This window comes from Lagopus leucura, unplaced genomic scaffold, assembly GCF_019238085.1.
Source record: "Lagopus leucura isolate 7727_CA_CO unplaced genomic scaffold, USGS_WTPT01 Super-Scaffold_100018, whole genome shotgun sequence".
NCBI classification, from domain to species: domain Eukaryota; kingdom Metazoa; phylum Chordata; class Aves; order Galliformes; family Phasianidae; genus Lagopus; species Lagopus leucura.
In genome coordinates this window covers 11,425,679-11,449,696 of record NW_024962272.1, presented here as the reverse complement: position 1 = coordinate 11,449,696, position 24,018 = coordinate 11,425,679, and the positions used below count along the sequence as shown (strand labels likewise).

The 24,018-nt window shown below is 35.8% G+C and overlaps 1 protein-coding gene across 4 annotated transcripts in view; it reads left to right on the top strand.

Moving 5' to 3' along the window:
• TLE1 (TLE family member 1, transcriptional corepressor) overlaps positions 1–24,018 on the top strand; it is a 75,610-nt gene that overhangs the window by 40,839 nt on the left and 10,753 nt on the right. For all 4 annotated transcript variants that reach the window (XM_042877407.1, XM_042877406.1, XM_042877408.1 and 1 more), the window contains 8 exons: positions 2,059–2,263; positions 3,010–3,026; positions 11,911–12,027; positions 15,586–15,639; positions 17,216–17,368; positions 18,173–18,317; positions 19,018–19,208; positions 20,015–20,091. In XM_042877407.1, coding sequence (XP_042733341.1) covers positions 2,059–2,263; positions 3,010–3,026; positions 11,911–12,027; positions 15,586–15,639; positions 17,216–17,368; positions 18,173–18,317; positions 19,018–19,208; positions 20,015–20,091 — 959 coding nt within the window. The remainder of the gene's footprint in view (positions 1–2,058; positions 2,264–3,009; positions 3,027–11,910; positions 12,028–15,585; positions 15,640–17,215; positions 17,369–18,172; positions 18,318–19,017; positions 19,209–20,014; positions 20,092–24,018) is intronic.

The window sequence follows — 24,018 nt, the reverse complement described above, 5'->3', positions numbered from 1 at the left end:
GCAAAAGATCAAGTTGTCCCCTGATTTGAGGAATTGTTCTGGAATTTACTGATATAGTATGGGAGGATAAGTTATCTTTTTCCTTGGAGCCTGGATGAAAAAAATAAACTAGATTGCATTTCTGTCAGACTTTCTGTGCTCTTTATGAATACTTCTGAAGAAGAAGCAATTATGTTTCACTACTTTATTTTGTAGGAGGTAGTAAATGTTTCAAATAAAAATAACTCTAAATACATCCTTCAAAATGTTACTTTTTAGGTTCTTAAAAATATTAAAAAAAATAGGTCTTGTCTCTTGCCTTTAAAAGTTATGTGAGGGTTGGAAAGAATAGTGATGAGAATGTATGCATTCCTGCAAAGGCTAATTAAGCCTTTTACACTGTGTTTGAAGAGGAATTTGTGAAATTCTTGTGTGAGAAGACAAAACATTCATAAAATCATGGCTTTGTTGAATAGCCTGAGGGTATTGTGGTATTTTTCTGGGGTTTATACCATGTATCAAAAACAAGTAAATGATGGCTGATTTGCAGCTGGGGACAACAGAAAAGTGAAAGCATTTCAAGTTTAGTCCAGAGTTCTGCAATTTCATCTGTTTATGTCTACAGACATTCTTAAAAAGCTCATGGCATGTGTTAGGAGAGTGATGTGAGAAATGAAAGCATGGAGTACACTCATCTGAATAGTAATTACATTCTTCTATAGGTAGTTATTATGCAGATGTTATGTCAATGGTTTATCATAAAGTCTTGGAACCTATGGAAGAATATATTTTAGATTTTTTTGGACTGGGTATTTTGGAATAATTTGTGAAGTACTGTGAGTTTTATTTTACCTCTATTCCAAGTGAGTTTATAGTACCTTACAGCAGAACTGTAACAGTGTTAGCTGCGCTTACTAGGATAGATGGCATTCAGTAGATCAGTCTCTCATGCCTAGCTAAGACATCCTGTTCAGATACTTGCTTGTATGACATCTGTTTCATCCAATGAGCGGAGTAATATTCTTTGGCTACTTTTATGCTGTTTACTTTCAGCAGAGGAATGGTGGAATATGGTTAAAGGAGAAAGATTTGTTGTCTTTTGTTCATGTGTCCAGGCTCAAGAAAGCAAGAAATAGGAAGAATTTCTCTTTTCCTGTAGCAAACTAAAGGGGAACTATGACTAAGCTAAAGGTGGTTTTGAAACCTAAGTTTCTGAATGAATCTGTGCTGAGCAATTTGGACAAAGTTAAATGGTTTGCTGGTCTTGGAAAACGTTAGTAGAACCATAACAACTTCAACTAGAAAATAATTTTCCCACATTGAGTAAATACTAAGATATTCCATTTTAGGGAATTTGTTCCCAAAATTGCTTAAAGTTCATGTTGCCAGTTTGGCTACTGGGTTTTACATCCACTCTTTTGTACTCATGTTGCTATCTGAGTTTGGAATAGATTTTAATTCATTAGTACCATGTTTGCTTTGGAATTTCCATTATCTTATTAATGTTATTTGGAATACCTGGATTTTAAACTCAAAATTTATTCCAAAGCATAATGTTTGTTAACAGTTTTCTTCACAAGCTTAGCTAGAAAAAAAAATATAGATATAGCTACAAGAAGTATAAAGTTCCTTTTTTCACACTTGAGGAGCACGGCATGGCTTGGATTTTGTCAGTGAATTTTTTTTTTTCCTAAGCCACTGCTATGCCTCCCTATAGAAAGGGAAAGGTAATGAAGCCTTCTTTGGAATTCTGCAGATTCTGCTGCTGATCTTTGTTACTGGTGACATTATGACAAAAAGTGGCTGTCCAAAACAAAGTGACTTCTGGTAGTCTAATGTTTTTCTCAGACTCTATAGCAGATATTCAGCTTGCCTTCTTTGCTTTGTGGAATGTGATCAGAAGTGTCCACAGACAGCATGATGTAGTGCAGTGTCTAGTGTGCTGGGACAAACAGGAGAACCTAGATTAAATAATAATAAAAATCCACTGTTGGTTCTCAATAACTAACCAAACCTATTCTCCCTTCTCCTTCCCAAATCACATTATTCTTCTGGGGATGATGATGCCACTGGGAACAGCAGCAGCAGTTGCAGGCTCAACATCTCTCCCATGGCCATGGACCTCCAGTGCCTCTAACACCACATCCATCAGGACTTCAGCCTTCAGGAATCCCTCCACTTGGAAGCAGTGCTGGCCTCCTTGCCCTTTCTAGTGCTTTGGGTGGTCAATCTCACTTGGCAATAAAAGATGACAAGAAGCATCACGATGCAGAACACCACAGAGGTGAGAGGCATGGCAGACCTGATTAGGACACTGTCAGATTTGAGCATTGCTGCGAATTATGTGCATCTCTAAAGAAATTGAGTCTTATAGAATAACAACTAACTTCTGGCAAACTTAAAAATGTCTGCATATATACCAGTGAAGCAAAATTCAGCTTGGAAATTTTCAATATTTTAAATGGGGATCACTAGGTGTCATGTGCTCTGTAGTTTGCGGGGCATTTTGACATTCTGGTAAATGTTTAGTGTAACACCAGTGGCCTGCACCATATTGTGGAAAACTGTTAAACTGCATAAATGGGTAATTTTTTAAAGCAAGTAATGTCGTTAAGTGGGAGGGTGGGATAGTAGGGAGGAATGAGAATTTCAATTTTGAAGTGAATGTGTTCAAACAAAAGATTTAGGTAATTGCATCTGTTACTTTAGTTTGATAGGCTTAAATTCTAGTATGCGATTAAATATTGGGCAAAATTGCACTTGACTAATTTTTGAAAAGAAAATAATTTATTATGTCATGAAATAAAACTAGGCTTTGTGTATGGTTAAACTGTAAATCTTGTTTACAAAATACTGTAATTTTCAGGAGATCACTGTATTAGGAATGTGCAATGACTCATATAAATAAAAGCCATTTTAAAACTGTTCGTGGCTTGTGTTCTAATTTGTTTTCCCCCCTTTTTTATTTCTGTTCTTGCCTCTGTGTCTGAACGGGCATGTCTGTGCATTTCTTGGTTACTACGGGAGCAGACAGAGAGCCAGGCACAGTAAGTACCGACACTCCTGCTAATGTTTCCACTTCTACATTAAGTAATGATCAGAAGTTGTATTGTTTGTCTGTCTTGTCTTCCTTTTTGTCATTTTCACGGTACTGGGCTTATTTGTCTACAATTAAAATATCTCTTGGTTTATGCAGAACGTTGTGTTGAGTGTTTTGATAAGACAATTATAGGAATCAGGTTTCTGAGCAGAATGATTTTGGGGATACTTGATCTTAATTTTGTTTATTAAAAAAAAAGATATGCTTACAAATCAAACAGACCTTTTACTGCAACTTAGTTTATAACATTGATTCAGAGTTAAGATGTTTACTCTAGGATTTTCAGGAATAGAGTTGCAGAACAGGTGGTAAATCATTGTTATGACTGTGTTTGGCCTTAGCATTTTATTTAATTGAATCTGGACAGACTCCTTTACTGCTTAATTTGTGCTTTCCTGACAGTACTTTTTTTTTTTTTCTTTTAGATACAAACTGCAGTACAGTTTGCCTAAGAGAATCTTTAAAAAGAAAAAAAAATCAGCCAAATATCGTAATTGTAACAGCTTTTTAAATGGTTATGTCTTGAATGATTATTGCTATACTAATCTGTTAATCTGCTGGAGATGGCCACATGCAGCTTTCACACTGAGTAACAAAGCTAGCTCTGCTTGTTGATGCCATAGGTGAATTTGAGTTCTCTTTGTTTTTTCTTCTCAATTAGAAGAAAAAAGAAACAGTTATAAATTAACAAATAAGTTTATGGTACTAAACTCCTGATTTTATTGTTTGGTCTTTGTTTTGTTTTCTGTTTGATTTTGGTTTGTGGGTTAGTTGGTTTTCTTCTTGCTTGCTTGTATTTTAATAGAAGGATATGACAATTGCTTTACCAAAAGCTCCCTGCGTGTATTTTGAGACAGTTGTTTTCAGCTTCTGTAGCTATTGAGTTACAGAAGTTAAAAGTCTTTGCCAGTTTAACTGTGGAACTAATTTCAAGCTGTGTTTTCCTGAAACCTTGGATCTATGAGGGTGTATTTCTTTGAGCGATACTAGGCAAGAGTGGGATTCTCAATGTCTTTCATAGGAAATGAGGAAGGAGGTTTGCAGTGTGTGTGTGTGTTTGTCTGTGAGCATGTGAGAATGTGCATATACAGTTAGGAGATACAGTGGCTTTGACATTTGGCTTGGTGGTTATGCTGTTTCTTCTTCTTGCTCTCCCCAGCCTTCTCCATGTACACGATCATATATAGTATGCTATAAGATTTCACTAAGTAGCATCTTTAAAAGGATAGTTCAGGGTGTTCTTATACCCCTTCTCTTCCTGTTTCTCTTCAGTTGCAAAAGTGCCAAGTGTTTTTGTGTTCAAAAATTTGATATTCCACAGTGTTGTGAAATTCAGACTCAAAATATAACATGTAGCTTAGAATAGATCTTGCCTTTGAACGAACTTTCAAAATTAAATTTTCTTTTCTGGAGGTTTGCCATATCAATTTCTTAGTTTAGTCTGTGCGTGACTTTTATTTACAGAACATAAAACTCTTACTCCAGTTACTTCTAGTGCATCTGTGTAACTTATGATTGGTTATTGGTTATTGACTGTATGGTAACTGGCTATTTTTTTATTCTGTTAGTACTAACTGACCAGTAAACAACCTAAAGTTTTTTGTTTTTTTTTCATAAAATCTATAAATACAGATACGTTGAGTTCAAGTTATTGTGCTATTGTGCCTTTCCCTTCTTCTTGGTCCCAGTGTAGACTCCTTTATAATTAATTGAAATAGCTGATTACAGGTCAACTTAAACCTGAGTCTAAAATTGTTTAAATGCAGTGTTGCCTTAGAATATTGATGTAACAGAAAATGAAAGATGAAGCAACAGTGGCATTCAAACTTGTGGATAAATTGGTCAATTGGAAATGATTTGATCTTTGAGCTTTTCTAATTGTCTTATCTTTAATGGATTTGTTTGTTATTTAAAATGTATCCTGAGGGTAATGTAAAATTGATCACAAAGCTTACTAGTCTGCTTAATTATTATGTCTCATTCCATCTGAGCAGTGGGCACTTATTTTGCTGATTACTACATAACATCTGGTTCATCTCAAGATGAGATGAATTTGATTTTTTGGGGAATTGCATGTTAAGTGCTCATGCTGCCGTCAAAAGTAATGAGGAGGGCTTGTTTCCTTCATAGAAGAAGCAAAAATCTGTACTGCTGGTTACCTAAAGCAACCACAATGATTGTATTATATTGTAATAATACAGCATTATTGCCATTGAATATTGCTGGTGCAGCCTTGCATTATCATCAGTAGAGGCTGATAGCTTTAGATGTGGAATTTTGAAAGATAGCTACTTATAGCTTGGTTGATGTCTTAAAAAGCAAAAAAAAAAAAAAAAAAACCCAACAGTTTAAAGCAAAACTTTGAGTTACATCATATTATGCCATCTTATTGTTTGTTTTTTGCTTTTTTTCTAAAGTCTCTTCAGGCAAATTTGCAGTCAGTAATTTGTACATATTGCATGTCTAGCAATGCTTCATAATATTGATATTCATAAATGAATGTAACTTAAGATGCAAAGGTGTAGCAACTACATTTTTGTTGACCTTGATCTGTGTCCATTCTGCACAGAATCATAGAATGGTTTTTGTTGGAAGGGACCTTTAAGATCACTTAGTTCCAACCCCTGTGCTATAGGCAGGGACACCTCCCTCTAGACCAGATTGCTCAAAGTCCCATCCAGCCTGGCCTTGAGTGCTTCCAGGGAAGGGGAATTCACAGCCTCACTGGGTAGTCTCTCCAGTGTCTCACCCTCATGGTAAAGAATTTCGTCCTAATATGTAGTGTAAATTCACCTGGACCTATACTTTTGCTATGTTTTTTTTAAAAAAGTTATGCTTTCACTTCAAAGACAATATGCTAAAATGATCAGAATAAAAGTATGAAACTACATTAGTAATGGCTAGAGGATTTTGGCTGATGCATCTCTAACTGTCCAAGCTTGGGTTATGTTATTACAGAAATGCAGGCTTTCCTACAGTTTTGACACTGTCTGGATGAGGTTAATGAAACGAAGCAAAGCGAGCAAGTTTTGCAGCTGAAGTTGAATAAATTTTTTGGATACATCAATGTAGAAGAACTTTGTCCAGTTCTCTCTGGCTAATATAGTAGCAACATTTTCAAAGTCATTTCAGGTGTTCATTACACTTGTCTTCCCACTATTCTCATACTTTCCGAGTAGGAGATGCAAATCTTGTCAAGTGTACTGTTGTGTCAGTAATTTGTAGACGGTGAAATCTGACTTCATTGTATACTTTGGATTTACATTAAGGTTAGTGTTTACCTTTTATCATCATAAAAAAAAAAAAAGTTGAGCTTGTTTGTTTGTTTTTTTACTGACTTCAGAAGTACTCTTAAAATTTGCAGTAATTATTCCAACCTGTTGGTAGACCTAGATGCTACTATTGTGTTCTAGCAAATGCTCTATTGAAGTAGAAAAATATTCTGTCCTTGGGTTTCTGTCCCATTCTTCATCTCTCAGTCATGGAGGAAGGAGCTACGCGCAATTGAATGCTACCCACTTTTTGATATTGTATGCAAGCTGTTCTTGTTTTGTGTTTTTACTCTTTTAAATGAAACCAAAACAAAAACAAAAATAAAAAACATCTCAGAAGTACTTCTGGAAGCCTGTAGTAGTTTTTGGTGTAACAAGTATGTGTCTTTGCCTTTATCAAGGAAGTTGTATTTCTTGATAATGGCTTGTAATTTAGGAACTTGAATTTCTTTAATAAATCATATCATTCAGTTTTATTTGCTTTGATAAGTCAAGTGTTACAGTCTTTATGGATGAACATCACAAATTAGTTTCAACAGGAGTCAGTCACATAGAATAGCTTGTGATGCTCTGCTTCAGTTCAGTTTGCAGTTGATGTAAACTAGCTTGGACCTGCTGACAGAAAATGGGTTGAGAGAATTGGGGTGGTCTGGTAAAAGTTCTTAAGCATACCTTAATTTTGAAAAATATTTGATAGAAAATACTGAAATCATTAGATGCCTTATTCTGTCATTAGTCTCTCTTAATTACTGAATCAATGTGGAGAGTGATGTAAATCCATTCAGTCTTCCAGCTTTCCATATTCCTAATAAGAACATAATAGCTTACATGTAAGTTGAAGTATTTAGTGGGAGAAAAAAGTCGGTAGTTACATATTGCCAGTAGTTTAAACTAAAACCCACTCACTTTACAAGTGAATTCTTGGTGGTTGTGTGCTTGCAAGAAGCATATTCAGCAAAAGGAATTCAACGGTTCTTAACTATATGCAGTCATTTTGTGCTTTGTGTTAGGTGTTAATCTCTCTCTGGTTTGCACCGTATTACTGTCATTGAGTATTGGCATGGTGTAGTGGCACTGCTGGGTGACTGATGCTTTAGTTGTTCATGTTTGACCTAGTCCTCCTGTCCTGCCTACTTAGCAGAGGGTTGCTTTTTTATCTTTGTGTATATGTATGAGGGCCACCCTGAAAGTAATGCCTCCTAGTCTTTTGTGTTGAAATCAGAGGTGGACGTTGGTGGCATGGTAATAGAGGTTGAACCTTCCCACCAATATTCCATGACATTTTATTGCAGCAGAGGGGCAGTTTGACAAAATAGTGTCTTATGTAATAATGTGTATGAAGTAAAGGTATGTCATTGAATTCCTCCGTGCAGAAAAAAATGACACCCATCAACATTCATCAACATTTGCTGAATGTTGATAGAGACCCAACAGTAGATGTAAGCACAATAAGGAGGAAAGTGGTGCATTTCAGCAGTGGCTACAGTGACTGTGGGTCACCTCTGCTGGTGCAAATTCTTAATGTGCGCAGCATGCAGGCTAATTCATTGCTGGCAAAAATGTATAGCTTATCTTGGTGACTACTGAAAAACAGCATTTTGTAGTGGTTTGTAAATTTGCTATCAAATCGTATTTATGTACTCTTTGTATCTGTTGTAGTTGCTGTGGAAATAAATGAGAGACATTACTTTCAAAGCTATGTATATCTGCAGATAGCAGTTCTGCATTGTGCAGCAGCCCTGTCATGACTGTACTGGTGTCTGAATATACAGCAAGTCAAGTGAGTGTGCCTGTGCCTGGAGGATAGGAGAGTGTTCTGGCAAAGAGACCAGCAGCAGAGAAAATGTTGAACCAAGAACATAGGTGTTATGTCCTTGGTGCTGTTTATATGCTGCATAGAGAGATCAGCATAGAGTTTGTTATCATGTCCATATGGTCTAGAAGTTGTCTATGGTATTAACATAATAAAATGCTGTATTGAGGTCTTGTGGACTTAGTCTGTACCTCTGACATACATACTTCTCGTTTGAAAGCAGTTCCTAAGGGGAGTTGCATGCCACTTAAAGAAGTGTGTTTGAATAGTGTGCATTATATTCTTATTAAGAAAACTGAGGCAACCTTATCACTGTACATCTTAACTATGTTTTTCTTTGTTTTTTGCTGCTGATGCTTCCAGTGTTTTAAATTTTGCAGACATGAAAAGTTGCTTTGAAACCCTGAGTTTCCTGTAAAGCAGCCTTTATGCAGGCTAGTAGCACTGACAGAAGAGGAACCAGCTGTATGTAACTTTCTTTTCTTTTGAGACTTTTTTGTAGAACAGGACCCATATAAATAAGCTTTGATTCACTGGAGGAAAGCTAAAATATTGGCATTAAGTTGATTTTGGTCATTTGTTCTAAACTAAGATTCACAATCTACAGATGTTTCATAGTAATCCTTAATAAATTGGACTCCTAGTATAAAAGTGTATCTTATCTTCAATTACTTGTCTAGCACATTGAAATTAAGACAGAATAAAAAGTGTCATATAGTTTCTCTTCAGGAAATCCAAGTATGTATGTATGTATGTACATTTTTTTCGTATGTATGTGACAATCTGATTATTATTGAAGAGCAGTTCCAACTGTTAGTTTATGTAGTTTTTAATTAAATATTACAGCTAAAAATAAAATTAAACCCTACTTTTGGTAAGTCAGATGTTAGTAGACCTAGTAGAAGAATTAAGTAGATAATTTTTCTTTTCTTTAAAAAACAAAAGGTAAACAAAACTACCCCACATTGTGAAGCTGTTGATGTCTTCTAGCTGGCCCTGTGCTTGATACTGAAGATTCAACAAATATAAACTGTAGCTAAGCCGGTGTGGATGTTAGATTTATCTAATGTTAGATTTATCTGTAAGAGGTATGAGAAGCTCAGGGCTTGTAAGAGCGTCACTTTCCCAGTTAATGTTTGTATTTCTTTTTTTTACTATTGTTACTTTTGTCATCTGGGTGTACTAAGCACAGCTTTAAAAGATGCGTATTTCTGAACAAAATCTTTTGCAGCTGTTTGTTTTAATAATTGTGGCTTACAGTAGCATTTATGAAAGCATGTATTTTTAATCTAAAATTATCCTTTATCTGATTTTGATCGCAGTTGTTAACACTTTCTTTTACTCATAAAGGAAATAAATAGGTCATTTTTTACTTCAGTTTAATGATAAATTTTGCCAGACTAGTATCATGATATTCTTTCAACTGCCAGAGCAGCTATTGTGCAGTAATCTGTTTTTCAATAGTACCTATCATGGATTCTCTGATTCCAGAGAAGAGTGCCTTTAATGAATGAGGTGTTAGAGAAACAATATAAATGTCCATAGAAGGAACAATTTGAAGAATGTGTTTCTCAGGACTGTACATTATTATTACAAATATGTATTTACGTGATAAGTAAGCCTTCAGTCTTGCAACAAAAATCAAATTTCAATTTCATATTCATTTGGAGATCTGAGCTCGTAGCTAGTTTTCTCAGTATTGAAATTCTAAAAAACAAACTATAGAATATTGTCAGCATTGTGCAGGCAGACTTTACATTAAACTAGAACAAAATTAAATTTTTTAAATTATACTTTATGCCAGAATTTGGAAGCTGATCCTTAGAGTCCTGCGTATTAACTTCGAATGACAGGGTTTCTACATTTTTCAGGGTTTCTACAGCTTCTGCCCACTTGACACTTTCTTACTTACTTGTACTTAATTTTGGCAATTTAAAATGAAAACATGTATACATTTAGTACACTGAATTTCACTGTTTTATTCCAATTAATACTTTAGATTTTATTATTTTTTAAATGAAAGTGTCTTTTCAAGAAAATATTTCTTAAGGCATTTTCAGTATTCAAACCTGTGTTCAAGTTTGACTGTGCAGCCTGCTTCTTAAGATATTTCTTCTGCTACAGTCACAATGGATTCTATGTTAATAAATTGAAGATGAATTTTAATGTTTTCAAACTAGTGAATCCCTGAGTTAGTATGCATCTGGGAAGGAGATGAGGGGTTAAATTCAGACTGTTTGGCAATTAGTTCAGTGATCCAACAACCCCACCTTTTAGCTGAAGAACATTGTGGTAAAGACATTACTTTGAGCTTCTTTATATTCAATTTCATTAGACCTTCCTATATACTTTATGTAAGCCCCTTGGCATTTGTTTAGCTTGAATAGTCAATAATAAAAGAGCTTAGAATTGGCTTTAAAGTGCAGCTTCTGAAGTAGGAAAAAGAGGATTCAAATTGCCTTATGTACTCAGTTTTGTTTTGTTCTCCTTGAGATTGAATACTGATGTCAGAGCAAAACTACCCTGCTGTCCTCAGGAATGTATTCCTTAAAGGGGAATACATTCACTCTGCAGTTCACTGGCTACTATCAAATGTTAATGATATATTAAGAGTAAATATCTGTGTCTCACAGGGAGACAGAGGTATTTTCCTGGAGTATTTACACTTAGGGTATATGTGTTGGTATTAGGCTTCGTCTTTGTAAGGTACACGTGTGTCTGTAAATACCTGTTTGTATATTTACATGAACATATATTTATGAAAGCATATATTTTGCTTTTAGGAACTAGGCTTACCACATCTTTGTGAAGAGAAACTTTTTCTCAATTCATTCAGTATTGTTAACAGCATTAACACATCACTGAACAAATTGCCCTCTTGCATTTGCTAATCCTACACTTAAAAGAACTCATTGTAACACATTTTAATGCTTTAGTTGGATTGGAGGTGTAAATGAGAATTGGGCGTAGTCATGTGACTGAAAAATGTCTAAAATGCCTTTCTCTTTGGGTCAACAGTTTGTACTTATGATATCTGAATTAAAGTAGTCTGTGTAGTTTGAGGAAAAGATCTCAAAAAAGTCTGTACTTTCATCTTTTGTGTATGTGTGTGTTGGCCTCAGTTTTTTCATGTCAAGTCTGATTAAACAACATTTCAGCCATAATTTCACACTAGTAGAAAATGTTACGTTGGAAGAAAAGATTTTTGTATTTATTTGTAGTGCATGTGTTGAGAGTGCCCAACTGTATTTTGACACAGCTAGCAAACGAGTAGTGTGTAACCTTATTTGGTAGATACTAATTAAAGAGTAAAAGGCAAGTTGTCATATATCTCTCTGCAAGAGTAAACATACCAAAGTCTAATCTGTGTACGATGGTGGAAGAGTGGGAGAGTTTTTTATTTGTAAATATGATAGTTTAAAAAAAAAATAATTGTTTGTATTTGCTGATGAATAAACAGCAAGACTGATTCTCCTAATACATGAAAAAACTCAGTTGAATTGAGTAATTAAATAGATGGTGACTGACTACTGAACTGAACTTTTGATAGATGAAAACCCATGCTTCTTAGAATGCATGAAGCTGTGTATGCTTGCCTGGAGGACTTTGAGTTGAATTAAATGGAATGAAAGACTATGTATTTATCACATTTCTAAAACATCTATCACATCCTGTTTGAATTTTTGGGCGTATATGAAGGAATCTTGAAAGGAATTTTTGATTGACCTTGTTTTTTGTCTTTACAGAGCAATTCTCTATTGGTGCCAGACAGTCTGCGAAGCACAGATAAACGCAGGAATGGCCCTGAATATTCCAATGACATCAAAAAGAGAAAGGTGGATGATAAGGATTCCAGCCACTATGTAAGCAAATCTGCGTCAAAGAAATGATTAATTTATTTGCAGATGCTGTGTTTGTCGGAGAAGTAAAAGAGCTGTGAAGAACAAGGCAATGTATTTCCTGTGCCTGATATAGTATGTGAATATATATGCTGGAGGGAGCATTAGTCATACTGTGGAAAAAACAATGACTCAATAGTTCAAGCTGTTGTTTGGAAATACTCCTTAACAGTGAATTAGAGAGCCATGAGTACCCATTCAGGATTCATGAGTGTTCCAGGACATTTCTTCCAGCAAGGTAGCATTTCTGGACTGTCCAAAAGCCTACTATGTTTAGGCTTATTTGAAGTGGTAAAACTCATTCTTTCGGAGAATCTGGGAAATTTTTCTGATGCTAGCTATCACCATGCTGAAAAACAGTCACACCTCAAAACTGAATACACTGTAAGACCATACCAACTTCCTGAAGCTAGTTTTTGATTGATACAGCACTTGCAGCAGAAAACAACAAAATAGAAAACTATGCAGTTTATGCTCTGCATTTTTTATCAGACTTGTGTACTACTTCATTTGAAAAAAGCACTTCAGCATAACAGTGTGGCACATGTGAATCTGAAAAGGTTTGTGGGCTTTCTATTTGAAGGCTAAAAAGCTCAACCAAATCACAGTATGATTCTTGAACAAGCCATGAATAAGGATAATTTGAGAAAGTACGGGAAAGCAGATTTTCCATCTAACAGAAGTTATTTGACCTATCAAAAGTACGGTAGAGTATCTCATTTAAATGAGTTCAGTCACTAATTAATTCTTAGTTACTGAAATCCAGGAGCCAGGTGCCTTTTTATTACTCAGTGTTGGCAGCGTTCTCTCCTCTTGAGCCCAACATACGCCTGTGTAGAAAGATATACTGTCAGTAACCCTTAAACCAGAGCCATCAGTACAGGATCTTATTTTCCCCCTTTCTGCCCATTGTGGTGGTGTACTGTTGAGATTTTTCAAGTCCTATTATCACCATTTCTAATAACATAGTTTTGATTACAGGAAGGTCTGGCACACTTCCTCATGTTACTTCCTCATCTTTGAAGGTTCAGTATTCTGGATGCATTTTTTCTTTTACATTTGTAAAAAGTGTAATCAAAAAAGATGAGCTTGCTTTTCTCGTTGTTCTCTTGGAAAGAAATGGAAAGGATATTGCACAAGAGAAGTATAGTTTATTTTAGTTTGCATTTTAAATATGCCAGATAAAGACAGTAGCAAAATAAAGAATTGAGCAAAACAAAGGTATCTGAAAGCTTCAGATATATTTTGATGTGAAAGAAGGATTGCTTCTTTTAAGATTTCTCAATTCAGCAAACACAGAACTGCTGAGTTCCAGATTACTTTAGAGAAGGGTCTTGTAGGGTCAAGAGGTACCACATTTGTCAGAAGGGAAGAACATGAATTCTAGGAATTTTCAGTATGGAAACAAGATACAAAACATATTTTTTTCTTTTTCTAACTTGTCTAATATTCATGCTAAAACTTGAATACTTTCAATCTGTGCATTTGTTAGGGAGGAGATTCTTCTGATACAAACCCTTCCTCTGGGGGATGCCTTTGATAATCACAGTAAATTTCTGTTTCTCAAGATGACCAAGTCAGATGAGTACATTCAAGTATAGCCTTGAAACTGCTTTTGAGCATCTCACAGGTGGTGAATTCTTGTGAATATATCTTCTGTGCTTCTACATGCCATAACCTATTCTTGCTTGCTGTATACTTAGTACTTTTCAAGTGATAGCAGGTAATTGGATCTTTTCTGTTCCTTCTCCTGTTGCATCCTTTGGTTGAACAGCTTCCTGAGTGATGAGCAGAGTCACAATTCTGTCTTTATGGCACTCCTGTGTACCTATCTGTATAGTATCTCTTAAAGCAATACTACCTACCAAAACAAGGAAAGGCTTGAGACCAGCTGTGGAAGTGGGATTTATTTTTTATTGTTTATTTGTTTTATATTTATGTTCTGGACTTGGAGGAAGGAAGTGGTGTTTTCCATTGTCTACCAGTATTAAGTGTGGTAGCCTAAACATTCTGAAAGCACTTCAATTTAGTACAGGACATGTGAGACTTCTTTCTGCCTAATCTGTTTGCCTAGAAACTTTTAAAGGAAAGCATACTTATCGGAAATGTCAAACTTGCCATGGAGGAGATTTAAGTTTTATCATTCATTTCCTTTGTTTTCTATCCAGAGTCCTTTGAGGTTGAATCAGCACATGGAAAAATCATGGGATCACTATATATTATGATACACAGTGTGTGTGTTTTGGAGGATTGTAAATTGTATTGGAGATTGAGACCAACGGGCATTTGAGTTACAGCTAGAGTGGAGTAGTAGGGCAGGTGAACAAAGAATTATGTAAAAGAGAGTCAAAATGCAGTTTGAAAAACCACAATAAAACATTGCTATTTAAGAATATCTAAGTATTTTGGTTTTGTGAGGTTAAAATGTTGAAATACATTGGCATTTCTGGAGCTTTTTGTTTCTCATAACTTTCAATTTTCAAAACTTTCCTTTCTGGAAATAGAGAAAAAGTCCTGACACTTTGACAGATTTGATTTGTGAAATAAACATCGAAAACAGAGTTCTGAGATGCATTGTTTTGGTGGTTTTTTTTTTTAGTAATAATTTCATTATGCTGGCTGCACTGTACATAATGCCTCCTGTTTTATGAATTTGGCCCACTACATCAGAGGCGGATGTTGGTGGTATGGCAGTAGAGGTTGAACCTTCCCACCTATATTCCATTATGTTTCATTCCTGTGCAACAGATGGCAGTGGAGGGACAGATTGACCAAATGGTGTCTGATGTGATAATGTGTATGAAGCAAAGGTGTAGAACTGAATTCCTCCATGTGAAACAAATGGTACACACTGGCATTCATCAATTCTTGTTGAATGTTTATGGAGATCGAACAGTGGATATGAGCACAGTGTGGTGATGGGTGGTGTTTAAGCATTGGCAGCAACAGCAGCATTGAAAACAAGCCACATACTGGACAGCCATGCACAACTGTCACACACCAAAAGTATTTCAAACAGCTCACCTGCAAAAATTGGCTAATAGCGGTGACTGTATTGAAAAATAGTGCTATGTAGCTGAGCACGTACTCTATCAAATAGTGTTGTTGTGCTCTTTGTATCTGTTGTAGTTTCCATTGAAGTAAATAGGAGGCATTGCTTTTGGAGCAACATACATATTAACAGATACAATTAGCACATGAATGAGGGGTTTTTTTTGTTTGTTTGTTTGTTTGTTTTGGTAGTAATTATAGTAGTAGTAGAGAAGGACCCTCTTGCATTTACAATGAGACCACCACCATTCAAATAGTTCTAGTTTATTTAGATTGTATTACTGAAGCAGAAGTAAAGTGCTATGTTCTGATTTTCAGTATTTGCCCTATTGCCAGTAAGTAATGAAATGCTGTTTGTTTTTCTCTAGTAAAATAAAAAAAAAATTGGAATAGATAACACATCTTTCTCATTCTCTTTTCCCCTTCTTAACTCTTAATGTACTAATTGAACTATTTATTTGTTTTTAATAGGACAGTGATGGGGACAAGAGTGATGATAACTTGGTTGTAGATGTATCCAATGAGGTAACTTTTTAAAAATTTTTATTGTTTTAATATTGTCCCAAAGGAAACATGAAGGAAAAATGCATTTTTTTTTAGATTAAAAAAAAAAAAACAACAGTGGAATATAGTAAAAATATGCAACGATTGTCCTTTTTGTTAGTTCTGTATTGATTATGTCTTCCTCCTAGTTTTAACTGGCTGTGGTCCTAGCTCTTCCTTCCCCTGCTTTATCTAGGTCTGTTCTCTCTGCACTTATTTTCTGACATTTCATAGCTGTTCTGTAGGGGAGAGAGTTGTGATGTGCAGGGGCTGAAGTGGCAAACTGCTGTCTCCAAATGAAGAAGGGAAACAATACTTGATCTAATGTTTAATAGTAGGAATACCATTGAAACCATTTTTAGGGACTTAAAAATTACTAGTACTTTGACTACCTACTCTAAAGGCAGCATTTTCCATACAGGCATATTTAGCATGAAGTCAGTAAAAATCAGAATTGAAATCAGTCTACAACATTTCCTAGAGGTAGTAGCTGCTTTATTGTTTTTTTTTTCCTCCAAGACTGAGATTTATCTGTGCAGTCAGGGTGAAGGAACTGGCTTTCCATTCCTTCATCTTTTATTTCACACAACAAAAAGATGCAGGAGTCCTAACTATGTTGGAGAAACTCATACACTGTGAAAAGCACAGGAAGAAATGCTGGAAGGGAATGTGTTCAGTACCTCCAAAAGCCCAAATGATTTCGACCAAGTAGAAAAATGTGTATCCAGTTAAGGATTTCAGTAATCATTTCAGAAGTCCTGGTTAAAATGAAAGTGCTCAATAATCAGCCAGTAGACTTATTGCCTCCTCATGAGGACTGCTTAATTCCTGCTGCTATTCTGATGAGCCAGAGGAGCTTGGAAAGCCTACAGAGCTGATGGTGTTGTAGCTTGCTGGGCAGCCTGTTTTGGATTAGAGTAAGTGAAGAAAGTGCCTCTGGAAGACAGAAAGAAAATCGCTTCAGAGATGATTGCAATTTTTATGCAGATTTAAGAAATGAAGTAATGGAATTTAGAAGTAATAGATATACTATCTAGATATACTTTATATATTGTTGTATAAAATCTGCATCTCTCTCTTTTTCTGAAGAAAAAGATGAGCAAGGTGCGTATTCCCTAAAAAATGAAATTAAATGAATGTCATTCCTATTGAAATGGTTGTTTTCACTAGCAGCACATAAAGAACATATACGGAAGTAGTATAAGCTCATTGCAGTTATTTTAAGTCTTTCTTGTTCATATCAGTTGTCATGCATGCTTGCAATCTGTGTAAAGCTAAGTGCAAACTAAGGCAAGATCTACGCTTGGAATCAATTTATGATATGTGTTTATGGTTTATGTAGTGTGGAATAAGTCCAGATCGCACTTAGTTACATCTATAATTGATGAAAGGATTTAAGGGCTTTTTTTTGTTTCCATAGAGATAGAAAGCAAACTACTGCTTCATTCAAATATACTGTTTGAGTTCTTGGGATTTTTTTCCCCAAATTGATTCTTTAGTTGTGTCGAGTACCAGCTCTTAATGGTTCTGTGCTGCTCTTCCTTTTCCATTCTTTTAGGATCCTTCATCTCCACGGGCAAGTCCTACTCATTCACCACGTGAAAATGGTATAGATAAAAGCCGCTTGCTGAAGAAAGATGCCTCTAGCAGTCCAGCATCTACAGCCTCTTCAGGAAGTTCCACTTCTCTGAAATCCAAAGAAATGAGTTTGGTGAGTATTGTAAACAGTCTGTTCTCTCGAGAAATGTTCTTTTTCCTGTAAGGTCTGACTCTCCATTCTTCAGCAGCTACTTTTTTGCAGAAAGTGTATGGCTGTAAGAATCTGAAGTACTGTTCTACACCACTCCAGTACTACTCAGCTTTTTCCTCAGGAATAATTCCTTCTTCACGTTGATTGCCTGTATCTCATGCATTTCTGTCAAATAAGCTGTAAATTTATTAGAAAACACAAGATTCAATTGAAAATATTGTTTAAGAAAAAACATGATTGTGCTTTAAGTCTTTTATGGATCTGAATGTAGTCAGTAACATGTTCCCTAGGCTTTTATTAAATTCTTCTAAATGAACTGCTGCTGAAAAACTTTTCAAAGAATAACTAACTTGGTACAATTTTATGTCACAGTTTCTTTTATTATTATCAACTGTGGTGGTACTCTGTTTTCACTTCGATTCACTATGTCCAGTAATCGTGATTTCACACTAAAATAATGTTGTGATGCATACTGTATTTTCATGAAAAAAAAAATTCTTGTGTACTTTTTAAATGCCAGTGGAAGAAAGAAAAATAATGTCTTAGCTTTTTTTTTTTTCCTCCCCCCCCTCCCCCAATTCTGGCGTTAATCAAAAGGTCAGCATTTTTTTTCACAAGTTAACATTGTCAGCATTGCGCGGATTTATGAAAATTGGCTGAGGGACTAGGTACTAGGTGCCCTGTATCCCAGCTGCTGTTGTGATAAATTGTGTAATATGGTTTGGATTAAAAATAATACTAATTTAATTTGTTTAATGATACCAGCATGAAAAAGCCAGCACGCCTGTTCTGAAATCCAGCACACCAACTCCTCGAAGTGACGTGCCAACTCCAGGCACTAGTGCAACTCCAGGACTTCGTCCAGGCCTTGGCAAGCCTCCAACAATGGACCCTCTGGTGAACCAGGCTGGTAATGCATGACCTCTTAAGTTTTTATGGTTTTAAGATTATTTAAATATGCATTTCCATGCAAATGTTAACCGAGTGTTTTTTCTTGATGTTGAGGACTTGATGAGATGCAGATGTTTGGATTATCAAGTATCTGAATGTCTTTCTATCTTTTGTTCTTCTTTGTTTACTTTGTTCTTTACCTTTTTGGAAATAGTCTGGAGACTGTATGCAATGAAAGATTTCTGAGAAGCTTCTAGTACTTAGTCTGAATGCAATTGCTTCTCCAGCTCTTTGTTTGAATCTACTAATGTTTGCTGCAGTGTAAATCTTGATAAATGCAGAGGGAAGTTTACTTTTGCTATTCAGGCTGGTACAGCAGAGTTGCTTCAGACATGAGCTGTGTAAACCATGCCTGTCAGCTTTAGTGCTTAATTTGGCCATGGAGAGACTAATATGAACAGGAAAATATAGAAATGGAAACGGGCAATGCTAGAAGAAGTTGTTAGAAGTAATCCCTGAGTTCAGATCTCAGTAGACCTTATTTACACTGAGTGAAAAGAGGTGGTAGTAGTGATAAATTATAGGAATGTTTCTTAGCTGTGTGTGTGCATGTGTGTAAGGGGAAGGTTAGGTACCAAAGTCTGAAATGAAACGTCTTCTACTTTCTTCCCTGTGTGCAATGAAATCCAAAAAAACTACTTGCTTTCATTGTTCCGTAGCTGCAGGTTTGCGCACACCTTTGGCTGTACAAGGGCCATACCCTGCTCCGTTTGGAATGGTGCCTCATGCTGGCATGAATGGAGAACTAACCAGTCCAGGGGCAGCGTACGCCAGCCTGCACAACATGTCACCCCAGATGAGTGCTGCTGCTGCAGCAGCTGCTGTGGTTGCATATGGAAGATCTCCTATGGTAGGCCACACACTGCATGCAATCTCAGTTGTGTGAGTTGCAGGTCACTGAGGAAAGCTACATGCTTCATTTAGCACTGATGAATTCCCAAGTTATAAAAGCGCCAGAGGCTTGGCTGCTTCACTGTTTGTTTCACTTTGCTTTGTGGATGGAGAAACCTGTATCTTGAGAACAAAGAATCTTCATGTATTGATGTATGTTGCTTTTTTTCTCATTGGTGCTTTGTCTAATTAATAAATGCCAAACTGTTTGCTTGTGCTTTAAATGAAAAAACGGTTTTGGTAGATACAAATCTCTTCACTCGTGCTGTGAACATCTACTTTTCTTTTGCTGAGCAAGATTTGTGATCTGTACAGACACACCAAATTAATTTCCTTGTATTGTGTTCTTTTTGAGTAAATCAACATGAGGAGTCTTAAAGCTCTGTGATAAGGTGTGTTACAAGTAGTTGCTGTTGTGGGTGTAGTCACTAACTGGAGCATAGCAGTCATTGCTGCTATCAATCAGAGTAACCTGGGAGCCTGATCCCACAAACATATGCATAGACCTATCCACTTGTGAGTTTGCAAGATTGATCTTAAGCTTGTCATCTTCTGTAGATGAGGCTACTTTCTCAAACTGGACAAATTGTTACATGAAAATGTTGAAATCCTAAATTGCATGTACTTCTTAAAGCAAGAAGAATTCTATCTTGATTACAGTGGTCAGAATTAAAATGTATATTTGGTTCAGAATTCCTCTTTGGTAGTAGTGTTTGCTGAATGAGAAATTGCAAGTGTGATTTTTAATTTGGTTTTCATTGTCAGGTTGGGTTTGATCCTCCTCCTCACATGAGAGTACCTGGAATCCCTCCAAATCTTGCAGGAATTCCTGGGGGAAAACCGTAAGTAACTTTTTAACACTTCGGTAATAACTGCAATATTTACAGAGAATACAAATGTCTTGTGTCTGTGAAGAAAAATTCCAAGAGACACAGTGTCTGCTTGTTCCCATGAGATATATATTTTTTTTTGGACTTCTTCTGACAGTAGTTAGAGCATACGCATTCTAGAATGGTAGCTGTCATACCCCCAGACAGATGTGCATGTAACTGTTTCCAAGGAAGAGCTGCTGAAGGTAAATCCTGCTTGTTTGTTTAAGCTTCTTGATCATAAAGGAAGTTAAAGGAAACATAGATGGGAAGATAGTGGTAAAATGTGTAAAGAAAAATAGTTTGAAAGTCAAATTTTGGCTGTACCAAACATGAATGCATAGTACTAACTCACAGACTCCTTGTCTGGCACTTGTTTTAAAGGCATGAGTATCCAAAATGGTTACTTTAGCAGCTTGTATAATCAACCAAAGTTTAAAATATGTTTGTATAAGTATGCAGCTGGAGAGCAAAAGATGAGGAATTTTTTGTGCAGTAGGAGACATATAGCTGTAGTTTGACTTACACAACTACTTTTTATTGAAGAAGTTTAATTATTAGTGAAGGGATGCTTAAATAAAATGCTAATGTGATGTCCTGACTTACAGAGGCAACAGAAATAAATGCATGAAAAACTATGCATCAGTGTATTTATTTATTTTTCCCAGTAATTTAGTTTTAGTAGGATAGGGAAGCAGAGCTTATCTGCTTTCTTGGAGATAAAGGAGCAGAGAGAATTAAAACAACTTTTTGTCTTTGTTAGGACCAACTCATTTTTTGGGTTGCCTTCACTCTTGTTAATCAGTCCTGACTTGTCTTTCAGAAAAAAACTGCAGTTAGAGTAGCACCTCACAATCCAGGTACAGGTTTCAGGTTTTGGAATCAACTGCAACCAGTGCTAAAGTGATCTGCTGCATGCTGTCTTCTGTACCAATCTATTACAAGAATTTTGGGAATTAACTGGTTTAATTTTTCCTTCTGCTGCTTCAGGAACAAAGCAGAAACTACCGTCTAATTTATAAGACACATGATTTAGAAAGTTACATGTACACACACATATTTTTTTGTCTTCATATTGAACTCCTATTCATAATTGTTGTCAAGCAATACAAGTTGTCAGCAGTTCAGACACCCTTAAAAGTGTTCACCACTTTGCAGGCAAAAAGGCATGTGCTTTCTTGTACTCTTGTAGAGCAGTATGAAAGCAGAAGACTTCTTATAATAGCCATCCTAGATATGTCTTTACTGTTACCCACCACGTTTCTGAGAACTGACATAGCTAACTCTTGGTAATGTGAGAAACCTGTTAGATCTTGGGTTCATTTGAAGTTGGTGGTATGTTGACAAGACTACTGATGTGAGGTGTCTGAGTTAGTGTTATGTATCAGATGGTAGTGTGTTTAAATTTAGCACAGGAAGGAACATGCTTTGTTCTTAAAGTATTCTCCTGTTAAGGGTCAAACTCATTCTTGCTGACTTCAGTAGAATTTGGCATTCTTACATAAAATATTTTTGGAAATCATATAATGTGATGGCCGTAAGCTTTTACTTCTAACCAAATGTATTCACAGGCTTTCAGTGACATATTCCATTATTCCATGCCTAGCCATATAAACTATGAAACCCATTTTTGTTCAGTCAGGATTGTTCTGTGATTAAGTCCTAATCGTTGCACTTCTCAAGGCACAAAAACAGTGCTTGTGTAACATTAAACTTTGTATTATGTTATTTTATAACCAAATTATAGTCTCTGTTAATTTTTTAATTTAAAGTGCTGTTCAGCACTTTATTCATACTGCTTCACAGATCACTAACTTTGAGACATAGTTTCTACTCTTCTCTCGATTTGATTGATGTGTTCCATAGTGTTTTTCACAGTCATAGAGCAAGTCATTTCCTGTAAGGGAACTTATTTGCTTATCTTCATTATATGTGTATCAAATCTAAAATTTCAGACACTGAACTCTTGTCACTCCAGTGACAACTTTAGAATCATCTATCTTCATCTTGTTTGGCTACATCTGTCTAGATGCAGTCCTAGCTAAGCTGCACTGCCTGCAGTTTTTTTTCGATAGCTCTTGTCTTCATTAGGCAAGTCTCCTGTATTGTCCATACAGAGTACAGGTGTTATATACTCAGGCAAACCAATCAAGGACTCATGGTTTATTTTCAGAATCTGCTTTACCTAAGATTAAAAGTAAGGTGTCACACTGAACTTATTTTTTGAGATCTGGAGTTTTAGTAAGTGAATATTTCAGATTAAGTTACTGAATCTCCAGCTGTAAGTATACATGCGCTCACTGCTGCATGATTTTAACAACAGCGTTGCAAGGACTGTTTGTTCACACATCCTTGCTTTCAAGAGAAAATCATTTTTCTACCCAAAGGAGTGACATGTCTGATAGCACCTAATTTTATTTACCCCTGTGCATTCTGGGATTTGTTAATGGCCTAGCTGGTTAGAAATCAATAGCCTCTGAAGAGTCTAATCCTAGTCTTTTATCTGCTCTTACCAAGTGAATATACTCTGAAAAGCTTGTCTGTTGCTTGCCTTGTTTTGTAACTAGGCTAGATGTCTTTACTACCTTGTTTTTATCTTCCTGAATGTGAATCTGACAGTTTTGTTCCCTTCAAAATTACTGACAAAATTATATGGGCAATCAAGGTAGAAAACTAGAAATCTTGAAGTCTTAATTTTATATCTAAATAACTGAGCTAGGCTTTGCATTTGATAACAAATAGTTATTTATTTGCTGTGAGGCTTATTAGCTTGTCCATATTAATTTGATATTTCCATGTATGCTCATGTGGTCTCGTATGTTTTAATATTCTTGGTTTCAGTGTGTCTTCTCACTAGTAAGTTATTCTTTTCTTAGCAGTTGCTCTTGCTTTTTTTTTTTTTTTTGTTCCCCCCAACTTTCCAAATTACCTTAAGTAATCATCATCTAGTCAGTAATTATCTTTTTCTTTGGTGACGGAAATCACTCCTATTTTGGACATACGCATGTGATGTCAGAGTCTTACATTCTGTTTTTTGATACTCTTAATTATGCCGTGTGCTATAGGTTCTTGGTATGTTGCTATCAACATGTTTCTTGCTTTATGTAGCCTTTCTAAAAAAGTAATAATTTAGCTTTTAGTATTCTTGTGGATTTCCCCAGAATGTGAACCACACCTTATATTAGTTGGATGAGCGACTGAGCATAGATTTTCAAGCTCATTGATGACGTTTAAGTTCACAGCATTGATCACCTGCTATCTATAACTTTGAAATAATGGTGGTACTGAAAACAGTCATGTTTCTCAATATTCATGCTTCAAATAAAATTACAGTTCAAATGTTTTAGACAGATTCTGACAGAGATGAAAAAATTCTTTCCTGTTAGCAGAAAAGGGGAATTTCATTTGGTAAACATTAGCTTTTGCTCAAGAGAGGAAAAAAAAAGGAATTTTTCTGTTCACCCAATCATTCCATTTGTTCAATGAAAATACAATGAGAAATATTTTAAAGGAGTGTTAATTTTATTATATTCTAGAATAAAAAATAGATTTGCCACTTGCTTTTTGATACTTCCTAAATGTTTCTAGAGACCAGTTGGTGGATGTGAGCAAGTGAGGGATGGGTGGTGCCTTTCAGCAGTGATGACAGTGACAATGGGTCACCTGCATTGGTGCAGATTTTTGTGAGTGCCATGCAGGCTCTTCTTTATCGCAGGCAAAAATGCATAGATAACAGTAGTACCTATGTTGAAAAATAGTGTTTTGTAGCTGAGAATTTGCTCTATCAAATAGTGTTTTGTGTTCTTTGTATCTGTTGTAGTTTCTATGGAAATAAATATGAGGATGACTCATCATTTTGAAAGCACACTCATCAACAGAAGAAACTGTCTGCTTTTGTGT